We start from the raw sequence: 17,961 nt of genomic DNA, 5'->3' as shown, positions 1-17,961 counted from the left end.
AGAAAGATGTTTCATAACCACCTAGTTTACCTGGGTGAGTTTATCAACTTACACATGTAACAAAGTCTATATATAACACATAAAGTAGTACACTCAGTTTACAATGGACTTTTTTATATCGACACATAGGTTTATTTATATACAGAATTCCAAAATGGAGATGTCATTTATATTTACATGTAAGTATGTGTTGCTATACATTTGTGTTTTCCAGTTATAGTTAATGTTATTTGGTTATGTGTCTACGATTTAATTATCATGTGACTCTCAAAATGGCGGTTGCATACAACTGTTGTACATACAGAAATGACACTTTCCTAAGTTACAATAATTATTATTGTACTTTTAAATAATATCTTTCCATCTACAGTGGCAGAAGCGGATGAAAAAAGCATTTCTGTGGGACGAGTGACTCTGAGTACATCAGTGAATGAAGTTGTGGTGATATATTAAAAGCAGTAAAACTTTTTTTGCTGTGTTTGTTATCATTTTCAATGGCAAATTAGGTCTATACATATTTGATTAACGTTGGAAAGCCGTCGAAAACAGTTGCAACATTACGTTGGAACAATGTCTGGCAACGTTACCAAAACGTCTGGACAACATAGATCCGTTGGACAAAAATACGTCGGTGCAATGCCATCATCTGACGTTAGGCCCACCTAGTGCCATGCATTGGGCCAACGTCTGTCCGACGAGTTGCTGTTAGCTGGGATGTACCTCAGACTGGATGTTTATTGAAAGCATCACAAACAAAAGTGACATAAACATTCCCGCCGGTATAATCACTTAAAGTAATTCCAATAAATTAATTGCTACCATCCCAGGATGGCAGCTATTAGAATTGGTCGCTTTGCCTGCCATTTTGTCGGGATTCCACATGGTTATAAATAGTCTGGTCACTTTGATTGACTGACCAATAAGATTTATGTGTGTTGATTGATTAATTGTCATCTTGTTGTTGAAGATTTCATGCGTATAAGGGGTACCAGTGGGGAAATTATTGCAAACAAATTATCATTAGATAAACACAGAGAAGTTCGAATGTTTTTCTGGTTGTCAGACATTATCTCATAAATCACACAAGGCGGCGCTACACGATAGATCAGCGCGTGGAGGATCTATATATAACCTAACTAGCACTGTTAGCTAGATGTTCATGACCTACTTGTAAAACTGTCCGTTACACAGGAAATGCTTAAACAAAGTTAGGCTTTACTTAGGGGATGTTTGTGGAACTGTATGCGCTAAAGGAAAGTCCAGTTTTCAACGAAATGTTATGCTTGTTTCTAACATGGTATGCGTATATTATGTATTTCAACAACCTGTCCAAGTACATGATTAGACGGAAAACTTGTTAGCACTAGTGGCCCTCTCATGAATATCATGAAGTTGATTATCTTTTACATTGAATCTGAAAGTATTTAAATTATCATTCTTCAAAATTAATTGTCATAAGAACTATGGCAGCTAACTGTGAACAGAACAATTCGTCAAGCTTTCCTATTATTGCTTCCTAATAAATAATGCTGTATGGTAGCCTTCTTAGCTTTTTGGGAAGCTAATACTTGTTGTAGAGTGAGAGTTGATAGATCACATCCATTCATTTATGATCGCAGTCAAGAAAACGCTTGAATTCTTACGTTAATTTGACTTTCACCGCGTCATCAACTTTCAATCTGGGGTGGTGGAAGCAACTCGTATTTTAAAAACGCATTTCATATAATTTGAAGTGTTAAAAAAATTAATTAATTTTACATCAAAATTTAATCAGTAAAAAATATTTTTTCGGTAATGAAATGGTATATTTAGTCGAAGAGAATGTTTTGAAGCGAGAGCATTTGGGGACATTTCTGTCCGAGGTGCGATAAAGGATAATATAAGCCTTGATCTGAATAAAAGGACTATTGTATTCGAAATAACTTACAGAGTTGAATAAGTGATTAAAACATATATTGATTACAAAAAGTCTTAAAACTAAAGTTTAATTATCTAAGCAGACCATCAACAAAATGACACAGGAAGCAAATGGAGCATCCTGGTAGATGTGAACGAGAACGAGACCGTCCTGGTGGTTGTGTATCAGAAGGAATGTGTCCTGGTGGTTGTGGACCAGAAGGTAAGTGTCCTGGTGGTTGTGGACCAGAAGGTAAGTGTCCTGGTGGTTGTGGACCAGAAGGTAAGTGTCCTGGTGGTTGTGGACCAGAAGGTAAGTGTCCTGGTGGTTGTGGACCAGAAGGTAAGTGTCCTGGTGGTTGTGGACCAGAAAGTAAGCGTCCTGGTGGTTGTGGAATAGAAGGTAAGGGTCCTGGTGGTTGTGGACGAGAAGGTGAGAGTCCTGGTGGTTGTGGACGAGAAGGTGAGAGTCCTGGTGGTTGTGGACGAGAAGGTGAGAGTCCTGGTGGTTGTGGACGAGAAGGTGAGAGTCCTGGTGGTTGTGGACGAGAAGGTGAGAGTCCTGGTGGTTGTGGACCAGAAGGAGAGTGTCCTGGTGGTTGTGGACCAGAAGGAAAGGGTCAAGGTGGTTGTGGACCAGAAGGAAAGAGTCAAGGTGGTTGTGGACCAGAAGGAAAGAGTCAAGGTGGTTGTGGACCAGAAGGAAAGAGTCAAGGTGGTTGTGGACCAGAAGGAGAGTGTCCTGGTGGTTGTGGACCAGAAGGAAAGAGTCAAGGTGGTTGTGGACCAGAAGGAGAGTGTCCTGGTGGATGTGGACCAGAAGGAAAGGGTCAAGGTGGTTGTGGACCAGAAGGAAAGGGTCAAGGTGGTTGTGGACCAGAAGGAAAGGGTCAAGGTGGTTGTGGACCAGAAGGAAAGAGTCAAGGTGGTTGTGGACCAGAAGGAGAGTGTCCTGGTGGTTGTGGACCAGAAGGAAAGAGTGTCAAGGTGGATTGTGGACCAGAAGGAAAGGGTCAAGGTGGTTGTGGACCAGAAGGAAAGGGTCAAGGTGGTTGTGGACCAGAAGGAAAGAGTCAAGGTGGTTGTGGACCAGAAGGAAAGGGTCAAGGTGGTTGTGGACCAGAAGGAAAGGGTCAAGGTGGTTGTGGACCAGAAGGAAAGGGTCAAGGTGGTTGTGGACCAGAAGGAGAGTGTCCTGGTGGTTGTGGACCAGAAGGAAAGTGTCCTGGTGGTTGTGGACCAGAAGGAGAGTGTCCTGGTTGATGTGGACCAGAAGGAGAGTGTCCTGGTGGTTGTGGACCAGAAGGAAAGAGTCCTGGTGGTTGTGGACCAGAAAGAGAGTGTCAAGGTGGTTGTGGACCAGAAGGAAAGAGTCAAGGTGGTTGTGGACCAGAAGGAAAGAGTCAAGGTGGTTGTGGACCAGAAGGAAAGAGTCAAGGTGGTTGTGGACCAGAAGGAAAGAGTCAAGGTGGTTGTGGACCAGAAGGAAAGAGTCAAGGTGGTTGTGGACCAGAAGGAAAGAGTCAAGGTGGTTGTGGACCAGAAGGAAAGAGTCAAGGTGGTTGTGGACCAGAAGGAAAGAGTCAAGGTGGTTGTGGACCAGAAGGAGAGTGTCCTGGTGGTTGTGAACCAGAAGGAATGAGTCAAGGTGGTTGTGAACCAGAAGGAAAGAGTCCTGGTGGTTGTGGACCAGAAGGTAAGTGTCCTGGTGGTTGTGAACCAGAAGGAAAGAGTCCTGGTGGTTGTGGACCAGAGGGAGAGTGTCCTGGTGGTTGTGGACCAGAAGGTACGTGTCCTGGTGGTTGTGGACCAGAAGGTAAGTGTCCTGGTGGTTGTGGACCAGAAGGAAAGGGTCAAGGTGGTTGTGGACCAGATGGTAAGAGTCAAGGTGGTTTTGGACCAGAAGGTAAGAGTCAAGGTGGTTTTGGACCAGAAGGAGAGTGTCCTGGTGGTTGTGAACCAGAAGGAAAGAGTCCTGGTGGTTGTGGACCAGAAGGTAAGTGTCCTGGTGGTTGTGGACCAGAAGGTAAGAGTCAAGGTGGTTGTGGACCAGAAGGTAAGTGTCCTGGTGGTTGTGGACCAGAAGGTAAGTGTCCTGGTGGTTGTGGACCAGAAGGTAAGAGTCAAGGTGGTTGTGGACCAGAAGGTAAGTGTCCTGGTGGTTGTGGACCAGAAGGTAAGTGTCCTGGTGGTTGTGGACCAGAAGGTAAGAGTCAAGGTGGTTGTGGACCAGAAGGTAAGTGTCCTGGTGGTTGTGGACCAGAAGGTAAGTGTCCTGGTGGTTGTGGACCAGAAGGTACGTGTCCTGGTGGTTGTGAACCTGAAGGTACGTGTCCTGGTGGTTGTGGACCAGAAGGTAAGTGTCCTGGTGGTTGTGAACCAGAAGGAAAGAGTCCTGGTGGTTGTGGACCAGAAGGAAAGAGTCCTGGTGGTTGTGGACCAGAAGGTAAGTGTCCTGGTGGTTGTGGACCAGAAGGAGACTGCCCTGGTGGTTGTGAACCAGAAGGGAAGAATCAAGGTGGTTGTGGACCAGAAGACCTGGTGGTTGTGGACTAGAAGGAGAATGTCATGGTGGTTGTCGACCAGAAGGTGAGTGTCCTGGTGGTTGTGCACGAGAAAAGGTGAGTGTTCTGATGATTGTGGACCAGTAGGAGAGTGTCCTGGTGATTTTGGAACAGAAGGAGATCATCCCGGTGGTTTCGGACCAGACAGAGATCGTTCTGGCGGTTATTTTATAATTATATAGGCTTTGGGTTTTTTCCCCTAGTCGAGATAAACCATATCCTATTAAAGTGTTAGATATGCCCAGTAACGGATGGGCTCGTCTGTTGAAGTCTGTTAGAGACAGATTCGTCTGTAGAAGTCCAGGGATGGGCAGACTCTTCTATTGACCAGAGTGATCATTGGAGTTTGCTTATCTCATTCAATCCCTGAATGCAATTAGACTCTTCTAAATCAAATATTAGGTTTTTAGGTCATTATGAAGGGACAATGCCTGCTTGGTGCCCTTCTCGACCCCCAAATCTGTCAATTTCAAATCTGTTATTTTATGACATTAGACTGTTTAATATAAAATATCGAGATATACACCATTACAGATGTAGTTGCCATTGTAACCGACCGATATATGTATGAATTAATCAAATATGAATAAAAGGTTTCAAGCTTTCACTCTGTTGCTTCTTGCAGAGAAAAACCTATAGCAAATATGTTTAACTTATGCACCATGGTAATACAATACCTACCATTAATGATCATAGATGTATCACAAATGTACTCGATATTTCAAATACAACAACTTGATTAAACTAGCACTAGTTGAAAATTGATGGATTTGGAAGCCAATAAGGGCTTCAACCAACTTCACTGGAGTATGGTACCTACGTTGGGCCTTAACCATACTGAAGTTTTCTTAAATATTCTAGTTTTACTATTACATGTACCATAAGTGGTAAAGCCAACGCCGGTTGTTTTATTTGGTTGGTGGGGTAATGGGTTCCTGGGTCCCTAATCTGGATATGCAGAGATATGCGGGTGATTGGAGTAAAGATTAAAGCAAAGTAAGTAGGGGCAATCACAACAGGCAATGTAGACCTCATTTGTCACCTTTAATTGTCGAATAATGACATAGGTTTTGCTCTTAATGTTGGCTTCTTCAGGACAAATTACAGTAACCTATATCATTATTCTATACATCACACTTAACAGTATCATCATTTTATGTACATGACGAGCTAAAGAATCTACTTAAAGCTTATTTTTGGGTCCATCCATGCTGAAGCCTCAGTAAAGGCTTCCTTTGTCTGTTGTGATTGCACCTACCACTTTCATTCCCTTGACTATAACTGTTAGCGGGCTCAGAGAACATAGAACAGTTGTTTATCCCTCAGGTTTTTTGACTCTATAAATAGAGTATGTATTTCTCCCTATTTATATATTGTTTAATACTATATATTTATAGAGTAAAAAACCTGTGATTAATTAGCCATTCAAAAATAACTTTGGGAAAGTCATCTGTATACTGTATATTTATAGAATCAAAAGCCTGTGCTTAATTAGTCATTCAAAAATAACTTTGGGAAAGTCAACTGTAATAAAACAGTGATGTAGATACAGGTATTTTAGGGTGTAAGACTGCTTCATGATCTTTGGGCCACACTAAAAATAACATTATTGAACAAACAGACAAAAAAAAAAGAAATACAAATGGTATTTTATTGACATGAAGATGTGTTAGCTGTCAGTGTGGGAGAGGACAGGTCTCAGGGCCGACATCGTGATCAGTATGGCTTCCTGTAACATCAAACAACACTACTATTATTAATTATTATCATTTATTGTTTATCTTTTCCTGACAGCAACCTCTCACTGTTAACTGAAATCTGCGGTTCTTTTAAAAATTGTTATCAAATTAATATTGAAATGAGAACTTTTATTTTCCTATATGCTAGTGATTAACCGGATAATATAAATATTCCGAATTTGCATATTACAGAGTTATCTGCACTTGCGGGTAGGTATTGATTGTGATGTCATGTGTTTGAGAGCGTAACGTCATACGTTTCGGAGAAAACGACGTGAATTGCGCTCACAAAATAATGATGTAACAATCGATACCTACCCACAAGGGAACTAACTCTGTAATATGCAAAGACGGGATATCATATTTTAGTAAGAAATTATTGAGTCACTATTTATTTGTTTACCCATGATTCTAAAAACAAACAATGTAACTAATTAGTGTTGTTTACCTCGGTACGGATGGTACCACTGCCCTGATGTGGACAGGTGTTGAGATAATGTTGGAATAAAGCACTCGGATCATCCTCCTCTAATGCTTCGTCTGCCTCCAAACTACACTCCAGTCCCTTCACCCCACCAAACACCACCAGACAGTGTCTACAACAGATTTATATATATATATATATAGAGAGAGAGAGGATAATTCTCCTCTTATGCTTCGTCTGTCTCCAAACTACACTCCAGTCCCTTCACCCCACCAAACACCACCAGACAGTGTCTACAACAGATTTATATATATATATATATATAGAGAGAGAGAGAGGATAATTCTCCTCTAATGCTTCGTCTGCCTCCAAACTACACTCCAGTCCCTTCACCCCACCAAACACCACCAGACAGTGTCTACAACAGATTTATATATATATATATATAGAGAGAGAGAGATAATTCTCCTCTTATGCTTCGTCTGCCTCCAAACTACACTCCAGTCCCTTCACCCCACCAAACACCACCAGACAGTGTCTACAACAGATTTATATATATATATATATATATAGAGAGAGAGAGAGAGGATAATTCTCCTCTTATGCTTCGTCTGCCTCCAAACTACACTCCAGTCCCTTCACCCCACCAAACACCACCAGACAGTGTCTACAACAGATTTATATATATATATATAGAGAGAGAGAGAGAGGATAATTCTCCTCTTATGCTTCGTCTGCCTCCAAACTACACTCCAGTCCCTTCACCCCACCAAACACCACCAGACAGTGTCTACAACAGATTTATATATATATATATATAGAGAGAGAGAGAGGATAATCCTCCTCTAATGCTTCGTCTGCCTCCAAACTACACTCCAGTCCCTTCACCCCACCAAACACCACCAGACAGTGCCTACAACAGATTTACATGTAGAGAGAATATTCCTTGTTTTGTTGATATATACCAATTATATTTCATCGAGTGAAGTGGAAACTTCGATATTTTTCACATGTGCGAAACACGAGACTCACTGAAAGATATGAAAGTTTCCACTTTGCACTCATGAAAAACATCAAAGTTTCAACCCCTGGAGATGAAATATTACTGATATTCATCATGAAACAAAGAATATTCTATTTATTGTATTGTTTTCTCGCCTCGGTTGACAAAAGACCATCACTACTAGTTCTGTCAAATGTTATTCAGCCATTGTGTTTTACCAAGTTATTTGCCCTAGCGATTATTACGTGTTATGATTGCGAGCATAACGTCATATTTCTACACAGAAATATGATGTCATTTTCTTAGGAAAAGTTGGAGACATGACTATTGGGGTTTCTGACTATTGAATTCCAGATTATTGAGGGTTTACTCTATACAAATCTCAAATCTATCAGAAGAAATTATCCATTTTAAAACATCCGTGTAAACTAATAGATGTATGTTAAATAGGCTCTGTGATCAATAATCAATATACCAATACCTGTATTTTGTTTTCTCCATGGTGTCCACACAGTCGCCTTTCTCCGACGTTCCAATGGTCAGGTCGTAGCCATCCTTATAAGGACATTCTGTGAAGACGTTCCCTATGGAGCTAGCCAGTCGTACCTGGTAACCCCAGTACAGACCGCCCTCAACCTTTGGTAGAGAAGGGGACACAACTTTCCCTTTCAAATTCTTTTTCTCTGAAACAATAAAGGCACACCATTTTATAATATCACTGTGGATAAGCTTTAATGTCTGGAACTATAATCAGAACCCCTCACACATCTACACCTGGTGAAGGTGAATTTTACTATTACCCTTACACATGTACATCTGTTATTGTTGACCTACAGCTGTACCTATCTAACTCATTAAGTTTGTCTTTACTCTCACACATATATTTACATCACATACATCATTGGATGCTCCCTAACCACATTTGTACTCTATCTGCCACTGGTAGGATACTAATCCAGAAATTGTTTTCAATCAAACGTGTAAATTTGATGATTCTTAGTATTTTTACTTTAATTTCAACTGTACTGTTTTATCAAATGCATACTGTTATATCTATTACTAACTAATCGGCCATCAGTAGATTGATGGGGTGTGTGCAACCTGTCGGTAGGGGATCAGCCAATCACTCTTTCACTTCACCCACCATATTGTACTTGGATGTTGTTTAGATAGTATATGCAGTACTGTCTCATAAGCTAAATATGACTGGATATGATTTACTTATATGTGGTGATCATGATTATGTAAATTACATACATGTATGTTGTAAAATCTGTGTGACACTGTAATAATTTTTTTCATAATTATTCATTATTATGATATACACCTTGTGATGACCTACCTGTCTCTAACTCGTTAAGTTTGACTGATACTCTCACACCTGGTGATGACCTACCTGTCTCTAACTCGTTAAGTTTGACTGATACTCTCACACCTGGTGATGACCTACCTGTCTCTAACTCGTTAAGTTTGACTGATACTCTCACACCTGGTGATGACCTACCTGTCTGTAACTCGTTAAGTTTGACTGATACTCTCACACCTGGTGATGACCTTACTGTCTCTAACTCGTTAAGTTTGACTGATACTCTCACACCTGGTGATGACCTACCTGTCTCTACATGTAACTCGTTAAGTTTGACTGATACTCTCACACCTGGTGATGACCTACCTGTCTCTACATGTAACTCGTTAAGTTTGACTGATACTCTCACACCTGGTATTGACCTACCTGTCTCTAACTCGTTAAGTTTGACTGATACTCTCCAACCTGGTGATGACCTACCTGTCTCTAACTCGTTAAGTTTGACTGATACTCTCACACCTGGTGATGACCTACCTGTCTCTAACTCATTAAGTTTGACTGATACTCTCACACCTGGTGATGACCTACCTGTCTCTAACTCGTTAAGTTTATCTGATACTCTCACACCTGGTGATGACCTACCTGTCTCTAACTCGTTAAATTTGACTGATACTCTCTCACCTGGTGATGACCTACCTGTCTCTAACTCATTAAGTTTGACTGATACTCTCACACCAGGTGATGACCTACCTGTCTCTAACTCGTTAAGTTTGACTGATACTCTCACACCTGGTGATGACCTACCTGTCTCTAACTCGTTAAGTTTGACTGATACTCTCACACCTGGTGATGACCTACCTGTCTGTAACTCGTTAAGTTTGACTGATACTCTCACACCTGGTGATGACCTACCTGTCTCTAACTCGTTAAGTTTGACTGATACTCTCACACCTGGTGATGACCTACCTGTCTGTAACTCGTTAAGTTTGACTGATACTCTCACACCTGGTGATGACCTTACTGTCTCTAACTCGTTAAGTTTGACTGATACTCTCACACCTGGTGATGACCTACCTGTCTCTACATGTAACTCGTTAAGTTTGACTGATACTCTCACACCTGGTGATGACCTACCTGTCTCTACATGTAACTTGTTAAGTTTGACTGATACTCTCACACCTGGTATTGACCTACCTGTCTCTAACTCGTTAAGTTTGACTGATACTCTCCAACCTGGTGATGACCTACCTGTCTCTAACTTGTTAAGTTTGACTGATACTCTCACACCTGGTGATGACCTACCTGTCTCTAACTCATTAAGTTTGACTGATACTCTCACACCTGGTGATGACCTACCTGTCTCTAACTTTTTAAGTTTATCTGATACTCTCACACCTGGTGATGACCTACCTGTCTCTAACTCGTTAAATTTGACTGATACTCTCTCACCTGGTGATGACCTACCTGTCTCTAACTCGTTAAGTTTGACTGATACTCTCACACCAGGTGATGACCTACCTGTCTCTAACTCGTTAAGTTTGACTGATACTCTCACACCTGGTGATGACCTACATGTCTTTAACTCGTTAAGTTTGATTGATACTCTCACACCTGGTATTGACCTACCTGTCTCTAACTCGTTAAGTTTGACTGATACTCTCCAACCTGGTGATGACCTACCTGTCTCTAACTCGTTAAGTTTGACTGATACTCTCACACCTGGTGATGACCTACCTGTCTCTAACTCATTAAGTTTGACTGATTCTCTCACACCTGGTGATGACCTACCTGTCTCTAACTTTTTAAGTTTATCTGATACTCTCACACCTGGTGATGACCTACCTGTCTCTAACTCGTTAAATTTGACTGATACTCTCTCACCTAGTGATGACCTACCTGTCTCTAACTCGTTAAATTTGACTGATACTCTCACACCAGGTGATGACCTACCTGTCTCTAACTCGTTAAGTTTGACTGATACTCTCACACCTGGTGATGACCTACCTGTCTCCTACATGTAACTCGTTAAGTTTGACTAATACTCTCACACCTGGTGATGACCTACCTGTCTCTAACTTGTTACGTTTGACTCTTACTCTCACACCTGGTGATGACCTACCTGTCTGTAACTCGTTAAGTTTGACTGATACTCTAACACCTGGTTATGACCTACCTGTCTCTAACTCATTAAGTTTGACTGATACTCTCACATCTGGTGATGACCTACCTGTCTCTAACTCGTTAAGTTTGACTGATACTCTAACACTTGGTGATGACCTACCTGTCTCTAACTCGTTAAGTTTGACTGATACTCTCACACCTGGTGATGACCTACCTGTCTCTAACTCATTAAGTTTGACTGATACTCTCACACCTGGTGATGACCTACCTATCTCTAACTCGTTAAGTTTGACTGATTCTCTCACTCCTGGTGATGACCTACCTGTCTCTAACTCGTTAAGTTTGACTGATACTCTCACACCTGGTGATGACCTACCTGTCTCTAACGTGTTAAGTTTGACTGATTCTCTCACACCTGGTGATGACCTACCTGTCTCTAACTCGTTAAGTTTGACTGATACTCTCACACCTGGTGATGACCTACCTGTCTCTAACTCGTTAAGTTTGACTGATTCTCTCACACCTGGTGATGACCTACCTGTCTCTAACTCGTTAAGTTTGACTGATACTCTCACACCTGGTGATGACCTACCTGTCTCTAACTCGTTAAGTTTGACTGATACTCTCACACCTGGTGATGACCTACCTGTCTCTAACTCGTTAAGTTTGACCGTTACTCTCACACCTGGCTGTATCTGTTTGTCAATCTGGACTTCCTGAAAGAGAAATTATAGAATGTCTGGTCTGTCACATTGCTACATCCAGAACTAACAAGGATAAGTTAAGCGCAGAAAAGAATCACCAAAAAGAAAAATAACAGAAAAGGGCTTACAATGAAAAACATTGGAGAAATACTTAACCAATATATTACAATGTAACTATAGAGAAACATCCTTGGGTTTATAAATAGCATGATAACAAATGGTTAATACTCTGTAAACCTTCAAAGTGTACAAAAAGAAGACAAGAGATCGCAGAGGAATTTTAGTGCCCACCAAAGAATGATCTATGTATGACAAATGAAAGAGGAATATTTTCTCTGCTTTTTAAACTTCAGCCATCTTGTTGACTGATTGGTCTACAAATACAATAGGAACAACTAGGGCCCTAGGGGAACCTACATATGGATCTTGACAAATATCTCTTATCACAACAAAAATTTTGATATATCATATTCACTGTAATTAGCTCATATCACCTAAAAGTGCCTACCTACCCATCCGCCTGCAGCATTCCATTCCACGGATTTAACAATGTCTTACAACTGTGTGATAACTGATAATATTAGCAATGTACCCCATATGACACGAAATTCATAACATGACATGAGTACATATCTTTCATATTTGAAACAATAATGCATCTCTAAGGATAGAAGGCATTTGCATGTTTGCTATGACAGATGAATGTGTCATGCATATGGAAACAGTTCAAATAGGGCCCTAATTATGACTAATATGGTGATGTAACCTACTTAAAATTGAAACAAATGAAAAAGATAAGACCACCTCAAACTCAATCACAGTAACATACACTAGTGACAGTCCGGGGATCAATCTAGCTCTGATTTATTACCGTTTATTGGTAAATTTCCCCTGAAGGAATGAATTCCCCTCTGACCTAAAATTCCCCTGAAGATTTAAAATTTACCAATTTCCCCTGTGACTTCTTTTTTTTCATTAATTTTTTAATAAGACTTTTGTTTGCAAATTTCTTCATATTTATCATACAGCTAGTACTGCATATTATATGATTAACTCAAATTTTTAATTATTGAGCTTAATATCTTGCTTTAATAAATCTAAAAATAAAATTGGTTGTTTTACAGTACTTTTTCATCAAAATGAATATAATTTTGGACCAAAATACGAAGATTCAAATTCTCCTATATTTTGTCAAACTTTTCCCCCCATTTTGTCAAACCTAGATTGATCCCTGTGACAGTATGTTTGTTCACACATAATACCAGACACAAATCTAGATAAACAGTTACCTTCAGTAGTCCCACGTTAACGTATGATCCTTTATCTGTGGCCACAGGTTTATTCAGTACCACTCCCTCTCGAAAGTAACATTTCTCGTCGGCCCTCATGTGGTGTGGAGAGTCCAAAGGATTCAGTAAACCTATGGGAGAGTTAGTAATAATACAGGTGATTCATCAAATGATTTAGTATCCTCTGCAGAAATACAATGTATTGAGTTTTTATTGGATTTTCTTTCCAAATGGCGACAGAAAATCGTCCAGATTAAATTATTGTGTTATTTAATAAATGAAAACAGCATTCCATTCCGAAAATTGAGTTCAGGATTTGGAATCTAAATTTCCAGACTATTGGGTATAAACAACATTATGGAAATCTGTTGTCTGACATTTCCGTCCAGATTGAGTTTTCTGGACGTACTATCACTGTCCGGATTATCACAGTTCCACTGTGTTTACACATGACCAAACACAAATTATTATTCAATGATGAATATCTTTATATGGAGTATCTTTAAAGTTACATCTTTTTTTCATAAAATTTTATGAAACTTGCCAAGGCTCACAAAAATTAAAACAACTTAAGACTTATTTTGAAAAATCTAATCCAAACTGGTACCTATATCTATTGTGTATATTTACCGGCGTACTGAAGATCCTTGTGCTGGGGGAAGAATGACTTGCGTAGATACTGAGGACATTCTAGGTACTGTAGGATCCTGGCGAGCTGGACATTAGCCTGACCTTTCTTACCAACCCCGTCATACTGACCCTCCACTGACCTGTAAACATGGTGGTGTTAGTGTGGTATAATTAGTAAATACTTCACAGCTGCAAAGTAAGACTGCTTCACATCAAATACCACAGCTACAAATGTAGTAAAACTAATTATAATAATAAACCATCTATCTAATAAAGTACTGTTCTCATCTTACTTCAAACATAAATGTATAAGTACAACATGTTCTAAAACCGTTTTTCTCATCAAAAACAGTGTTATTGGTGTTACCGGGCACACAAATGTAATGTAACACTCGAAAACCCATGATGTCACAATAGGCCTACACTACCTATGCAAATTATGGAATATAATTTGTGACAAAATATGCTAACAAAGGTACATTCTAGAGCTGAAACGAATAGCAGATTTTGGTATTCGAATATTCGTTTAATGTATTCGAATAGTATTCAAATATTCGGACCTTAATGTCTAAGATCTTTGAAACTCCCAAACTATCCGTACTCATTCAAATTTCCCGCTCGCTACTGTACCGGAAGTAAATATGGGCTTCGCCCTTTGTGTAGGAGCAAATGCATGTCATTGCAGAGATCGATTAAACAATTTTTTTATGTCTGTGTGATGTTTATAACATTGATATTATGACCTATCTTACTGACTACCTTTATTTTACGTGCATAAAATGGATTGCTGATTATTTAATTAAAACACAGCAACATTGTTTGCCAGGAAAGACCGTCATATGTGTAACACGTGTGCAAGTTAGCAGTGAGTCAGAAGATCGTTTTTACACTGTCTACGAAAATTTTTTTGCACATGCATAATATCTAAATAATATAATTAACTTATTGTTTGATATTTCATTATTTTTGACGATTTAACTATTATTTTCTCTATAACTGTCCCACAGAAAATCGTAGCAAAAATGAGTCCGCAATAGCGCATGCGTTGCGATTGTAAACAACCACGCTTCAGGATAGCCGATTTTCCGTGAATTAAATCATTTTATGATTGAACATGCATCTGGTACGTCATTATTTTCATCTTTATCATATTTCCCATATAAATAATTTCTTTTAAACCTTTTACCGATATTTATCTGATATATATAACTTTGCTAATATGATGAGTAAAACGAAAGTAAAACGTACGATTTTTACATGTGAGTAACGATGTAATAATGCTTCATAAGGGATACTGGAAGGGAGGTAAATATTCATCGAATATTCGAATACTATTTTACCATTCAAATATTCGTTAATAGGTGTTCATTTGCAAATATTCGAATATTCGTTTCTCTAATTACAATATAAATTTTGTTCAGTCTGCTTTATACCATGCAGTGTCATTCAGAAATATATCGTTTCATACTAAGTATTGTGAATGTTCTACAGTAATTGTTCTGTAATTCCTTGGATCAAATTAAACTATTTACGATATTTGACTACATGTAACTAGTTTTAAACTAGTGTTATTTATATACATACCTATTTGTTGATCCTGTCTCATCAAAGATCACAATTTCGTCTACGTTAAATATCACAGCAGATCTCGCAATCTGGAAATGAAAAACAATTTAGACAATGTTTACAGCTCAAATGTATCACATTAAATAGAATTCAAAATTTTCAAATATTCTTTGAGCAGTTTTCTGACAACTAGGTTCTATAAGAGTATAAACATTTTTTATTCATTATTTTTTTCAGACATATATTTACCTGTCCAGCTAGGTAGGTACGGAGCTCCGGAGACTGGGCGTTGTCCAAGATTGAGCCTGGCAGAGCTATAGATATTGTCTGCTGGACCCCTGTCATCAAGTAGAAAGAAATAATTTACTAAACAGCTTAGTGTATCAGCACTTTGGATTATATATAAATCTTATCAATTTCAAAGAAGCTTATACAGATAACATATAGATTTTATATGAATTAGTTCATTTCCTTTAGTGAAAATTTAGTTCTCTTAAAAAAAAATAAAGAAGTGAATGCAAACTTCTGCCAATGTAGAAGGAAATTAAGGAAAATGAGAGTGATATACCTGGATTTATATTAGATATAAAATAATCTATGTTTTATATTATATGACCATACCTAATCTTTCCTTTACTTTCTCCTCTTCCATAGCTCTGTTTTTCTGTTCCTCTTCATTTTTCTTCCTTTGTTGTTCTTTCTCTAGCTTTTTTATCAAAGCCTCTTCCTTCCATTTTCTTTTCTGTCGTTTCCCTGTATTTTGTTATGTATCAGATCTTATTTTGTATCTTTTCTTGACTTTGATATGTCATACATACAATTACAGAAAAAGTATCTAATAAGTTTATACTCAGACGGTGGGAGTTTACCATTCTGATTTGATCAGTTCATACTGTTTATAATTTTCTGTCATCTACAGCACCAAAGTCCGATTACAAAAAAATGTATGTTAAAAAACATAAATCTTTATTGGCCTTGCTGATATTCTTCAAAACAAAACAACAAACTTACATTGAAGACAGACGGAAGTAAGAAACTGTGATAAAATTAAGCGAAAAGTGGCTTATGTTTTGACTGAATCAATTAATGAAGAATGCATTTGTATTTAATTGTCAAGAAATCAATGTATTCTAAATGGATGTACATCAAGGCCACTTACTTTCCTCTTTCCACTTCTTCCAATCTTTCGGCTGAAACGATGAATGTGAATATTTTATTAAAATATTACTTATTAATATATTAAACACAAGAATGCACTTTATCCTGCCCGCCCTCGGACAATAATCTTGTATTCCTATTGATTAAAATGATGCCATGTGATATCACAGATTGTAGAAATCGTATATATACATGTACGTATAAGGTTTATTGGACAAAAGAGTTTAATGTCATTCATTGCCCCTAACATCATTAGAAACAACATGGTGTAACGCTTCGCAACAACAGCACTTAGAGAGATGGAAGTTAAATGTGAATGATAACACTGATGACCACATTCAAAAGCAAAATTATACCAGCAAGACTTAACACAGAAATGGACCATGCAGTGTTCAATCAACGATTATTTTTCATGGGTCCTTTTCAATGGTTTTTGTGAAAACAATTGGTCCCACATTGTTATAGATACCCATTCCCAGAAATTTCATGGGTCCTTTTCAAATTCTGTGAGTCCAGGACTCCGGATGCGCATGTAGATTGATCACTGACCATGACGTCAATATAACCATTTACTCCCATAAAATTCTGTCTACAGTCAGTTCACACACAGTTGCTGGCTACAGCGGACTGACGTGGACATTCAATGTAAAAAAAAAAAAAAAAATTTGTTCCCTTTTTATGTGAGGCAGGGTTTGCGATGGGTGGTTCTCTTCAAAATGGGCCCGGGTCCCCTAATGCACAGGGCCTTGTTCCTCATGATGAGATATATACAAGATAGGCCACGTCAAGTATTTGCATACATTACACTTTTGTAAATAGACGTGTCTTCATCATTAGGAACAAGGCCCTGTGCATAAACTCACTTAGTAAACAAATATTGAAATATGTTATTTGATGTCAAGCAGCCAAGTCCGGTGTTCAGCAATACAGGGGTATGTTAGAGCTAGGTAGTATACATTGTATGTAATGATTGCCTAATATAAAAGTTTCATATACTCACATTTGAAGGTACGTCCTTTTCATAAGACGATTTCTTATCGAGTGATTTTGGCATGTTGATTTTCACGTGTAGAAGTTTTCATAACCGGAAACTGGATTGGTGTATACAATTTACAGAGCCAACTGCCCGGAATGACAAATCCGGAATAAGACAACAACAATATAGGCTGAACAACAAGAGGTTTGAATTACCAGAAAGACAGCACGCATTGCATTTGATGTTTTTAATTGTTTTTGATGTTTTAATTGTTTTTTTTTAATATATATAAATATATATATATATCGGCTCAGTGTTTCATGCTCTGCCATCATTGTGACTTTTGTTGACAGGGTACAGTATGCGCTAACTTGTTTTTTGGTAGTTTTTTTCTTCAAAATATACATTGTGCATGTTAGTGTGTATTTGGCGGTATTATTATACTGTATATACATGTTTACAATATAAGATCGAAATAAAATCGGTCTCATAAAAAAGTTTTCATTTGATGTAGCTACATAATGTACATTATTTTGAAGGTGAAAAAGAAAGTACGGGAGGTACCAAAACGTAACCCTTTATGAA

General features: G+C 38.5%; 2 protein-coding genes across 5 annotated transcripts in view; one reads left to right on the top strand and one right to left on the bottom strand.

The window, feature by feature from the left end:
- The window catches only part of LOC138305606 (ankyrin repeat domain-containing protein 50-like), a 477,373-nt gene that overhangs the window by 42,783 nt on the left and 416,629 nt on the right, over positions 1-17,961 (top strand). The window lies entirely within an intron of this gene.
- Positions 6,098-17,536, bottom strand: LOC138306233 (putative methyltransferase C9orf114 homolog). 4 transcript variants are annotated; one of them, XM_069246628.1, is made up of 11 exons: positions 17,401-17,536; positions 16,402-16,432; positions 15,864-15,995; positions 15,492-15,580; positions 15,261-15,331; positions 13,677-13,816; positions 13,047-13,177; positions 11,700-11,769; positions 8,108-8,309; positions 6,648-6,795; positions 6,098-6,189 (listed from the first exon to the last, which is right to left on the bottom strand). In XM_069246628.1, the coding sequence occupies exons 1-11, from the start codon at positions 17,452-17,454 to the stop codon at positions 6,130-6,132; spliced, it is 1,128 nt and encodes a 375-aa protein (XP_069102729.1). In that variant the 5' UTR covers positions 17,455-17,536; the 3' UTR covers positions 6,098-6,129. The 4 variants fall into 4 exon arrangements, with proteins under 4 accessions (XP_069102729.1, XP_069102730.1, XP_069102732.1 ...); XM_069246629.1 differs by lacking the exons at positions 6,098-6,189; positions 6,648-6,795 and adding an exon at positions 6,873-7,041; XM_069246631.1 differs by lacking the exons at positions 6,098-6,189; positions 6,648-6,795 and adding an exon at positions 7,314-7,413.

The sequence above is a fragment of the Argopecten irradians genome, chromosome 13 (assembly GCF_041381155.1).
Source record: "Argopecten irradians isolate NY chromosome 13, Ai_NY, whole genome shotgun sequence".
Lineage (NCBI taxonomy): Eukaryota > Metazoa > Mollusca > Bivalvia > Pectinida > Pectinidae > Argopecten > Argopecten irradians.
Note: the sequence above shows the minus strand (reverse complement) of the source record. Positions and strands in the feature narration are given on the sequence as shown.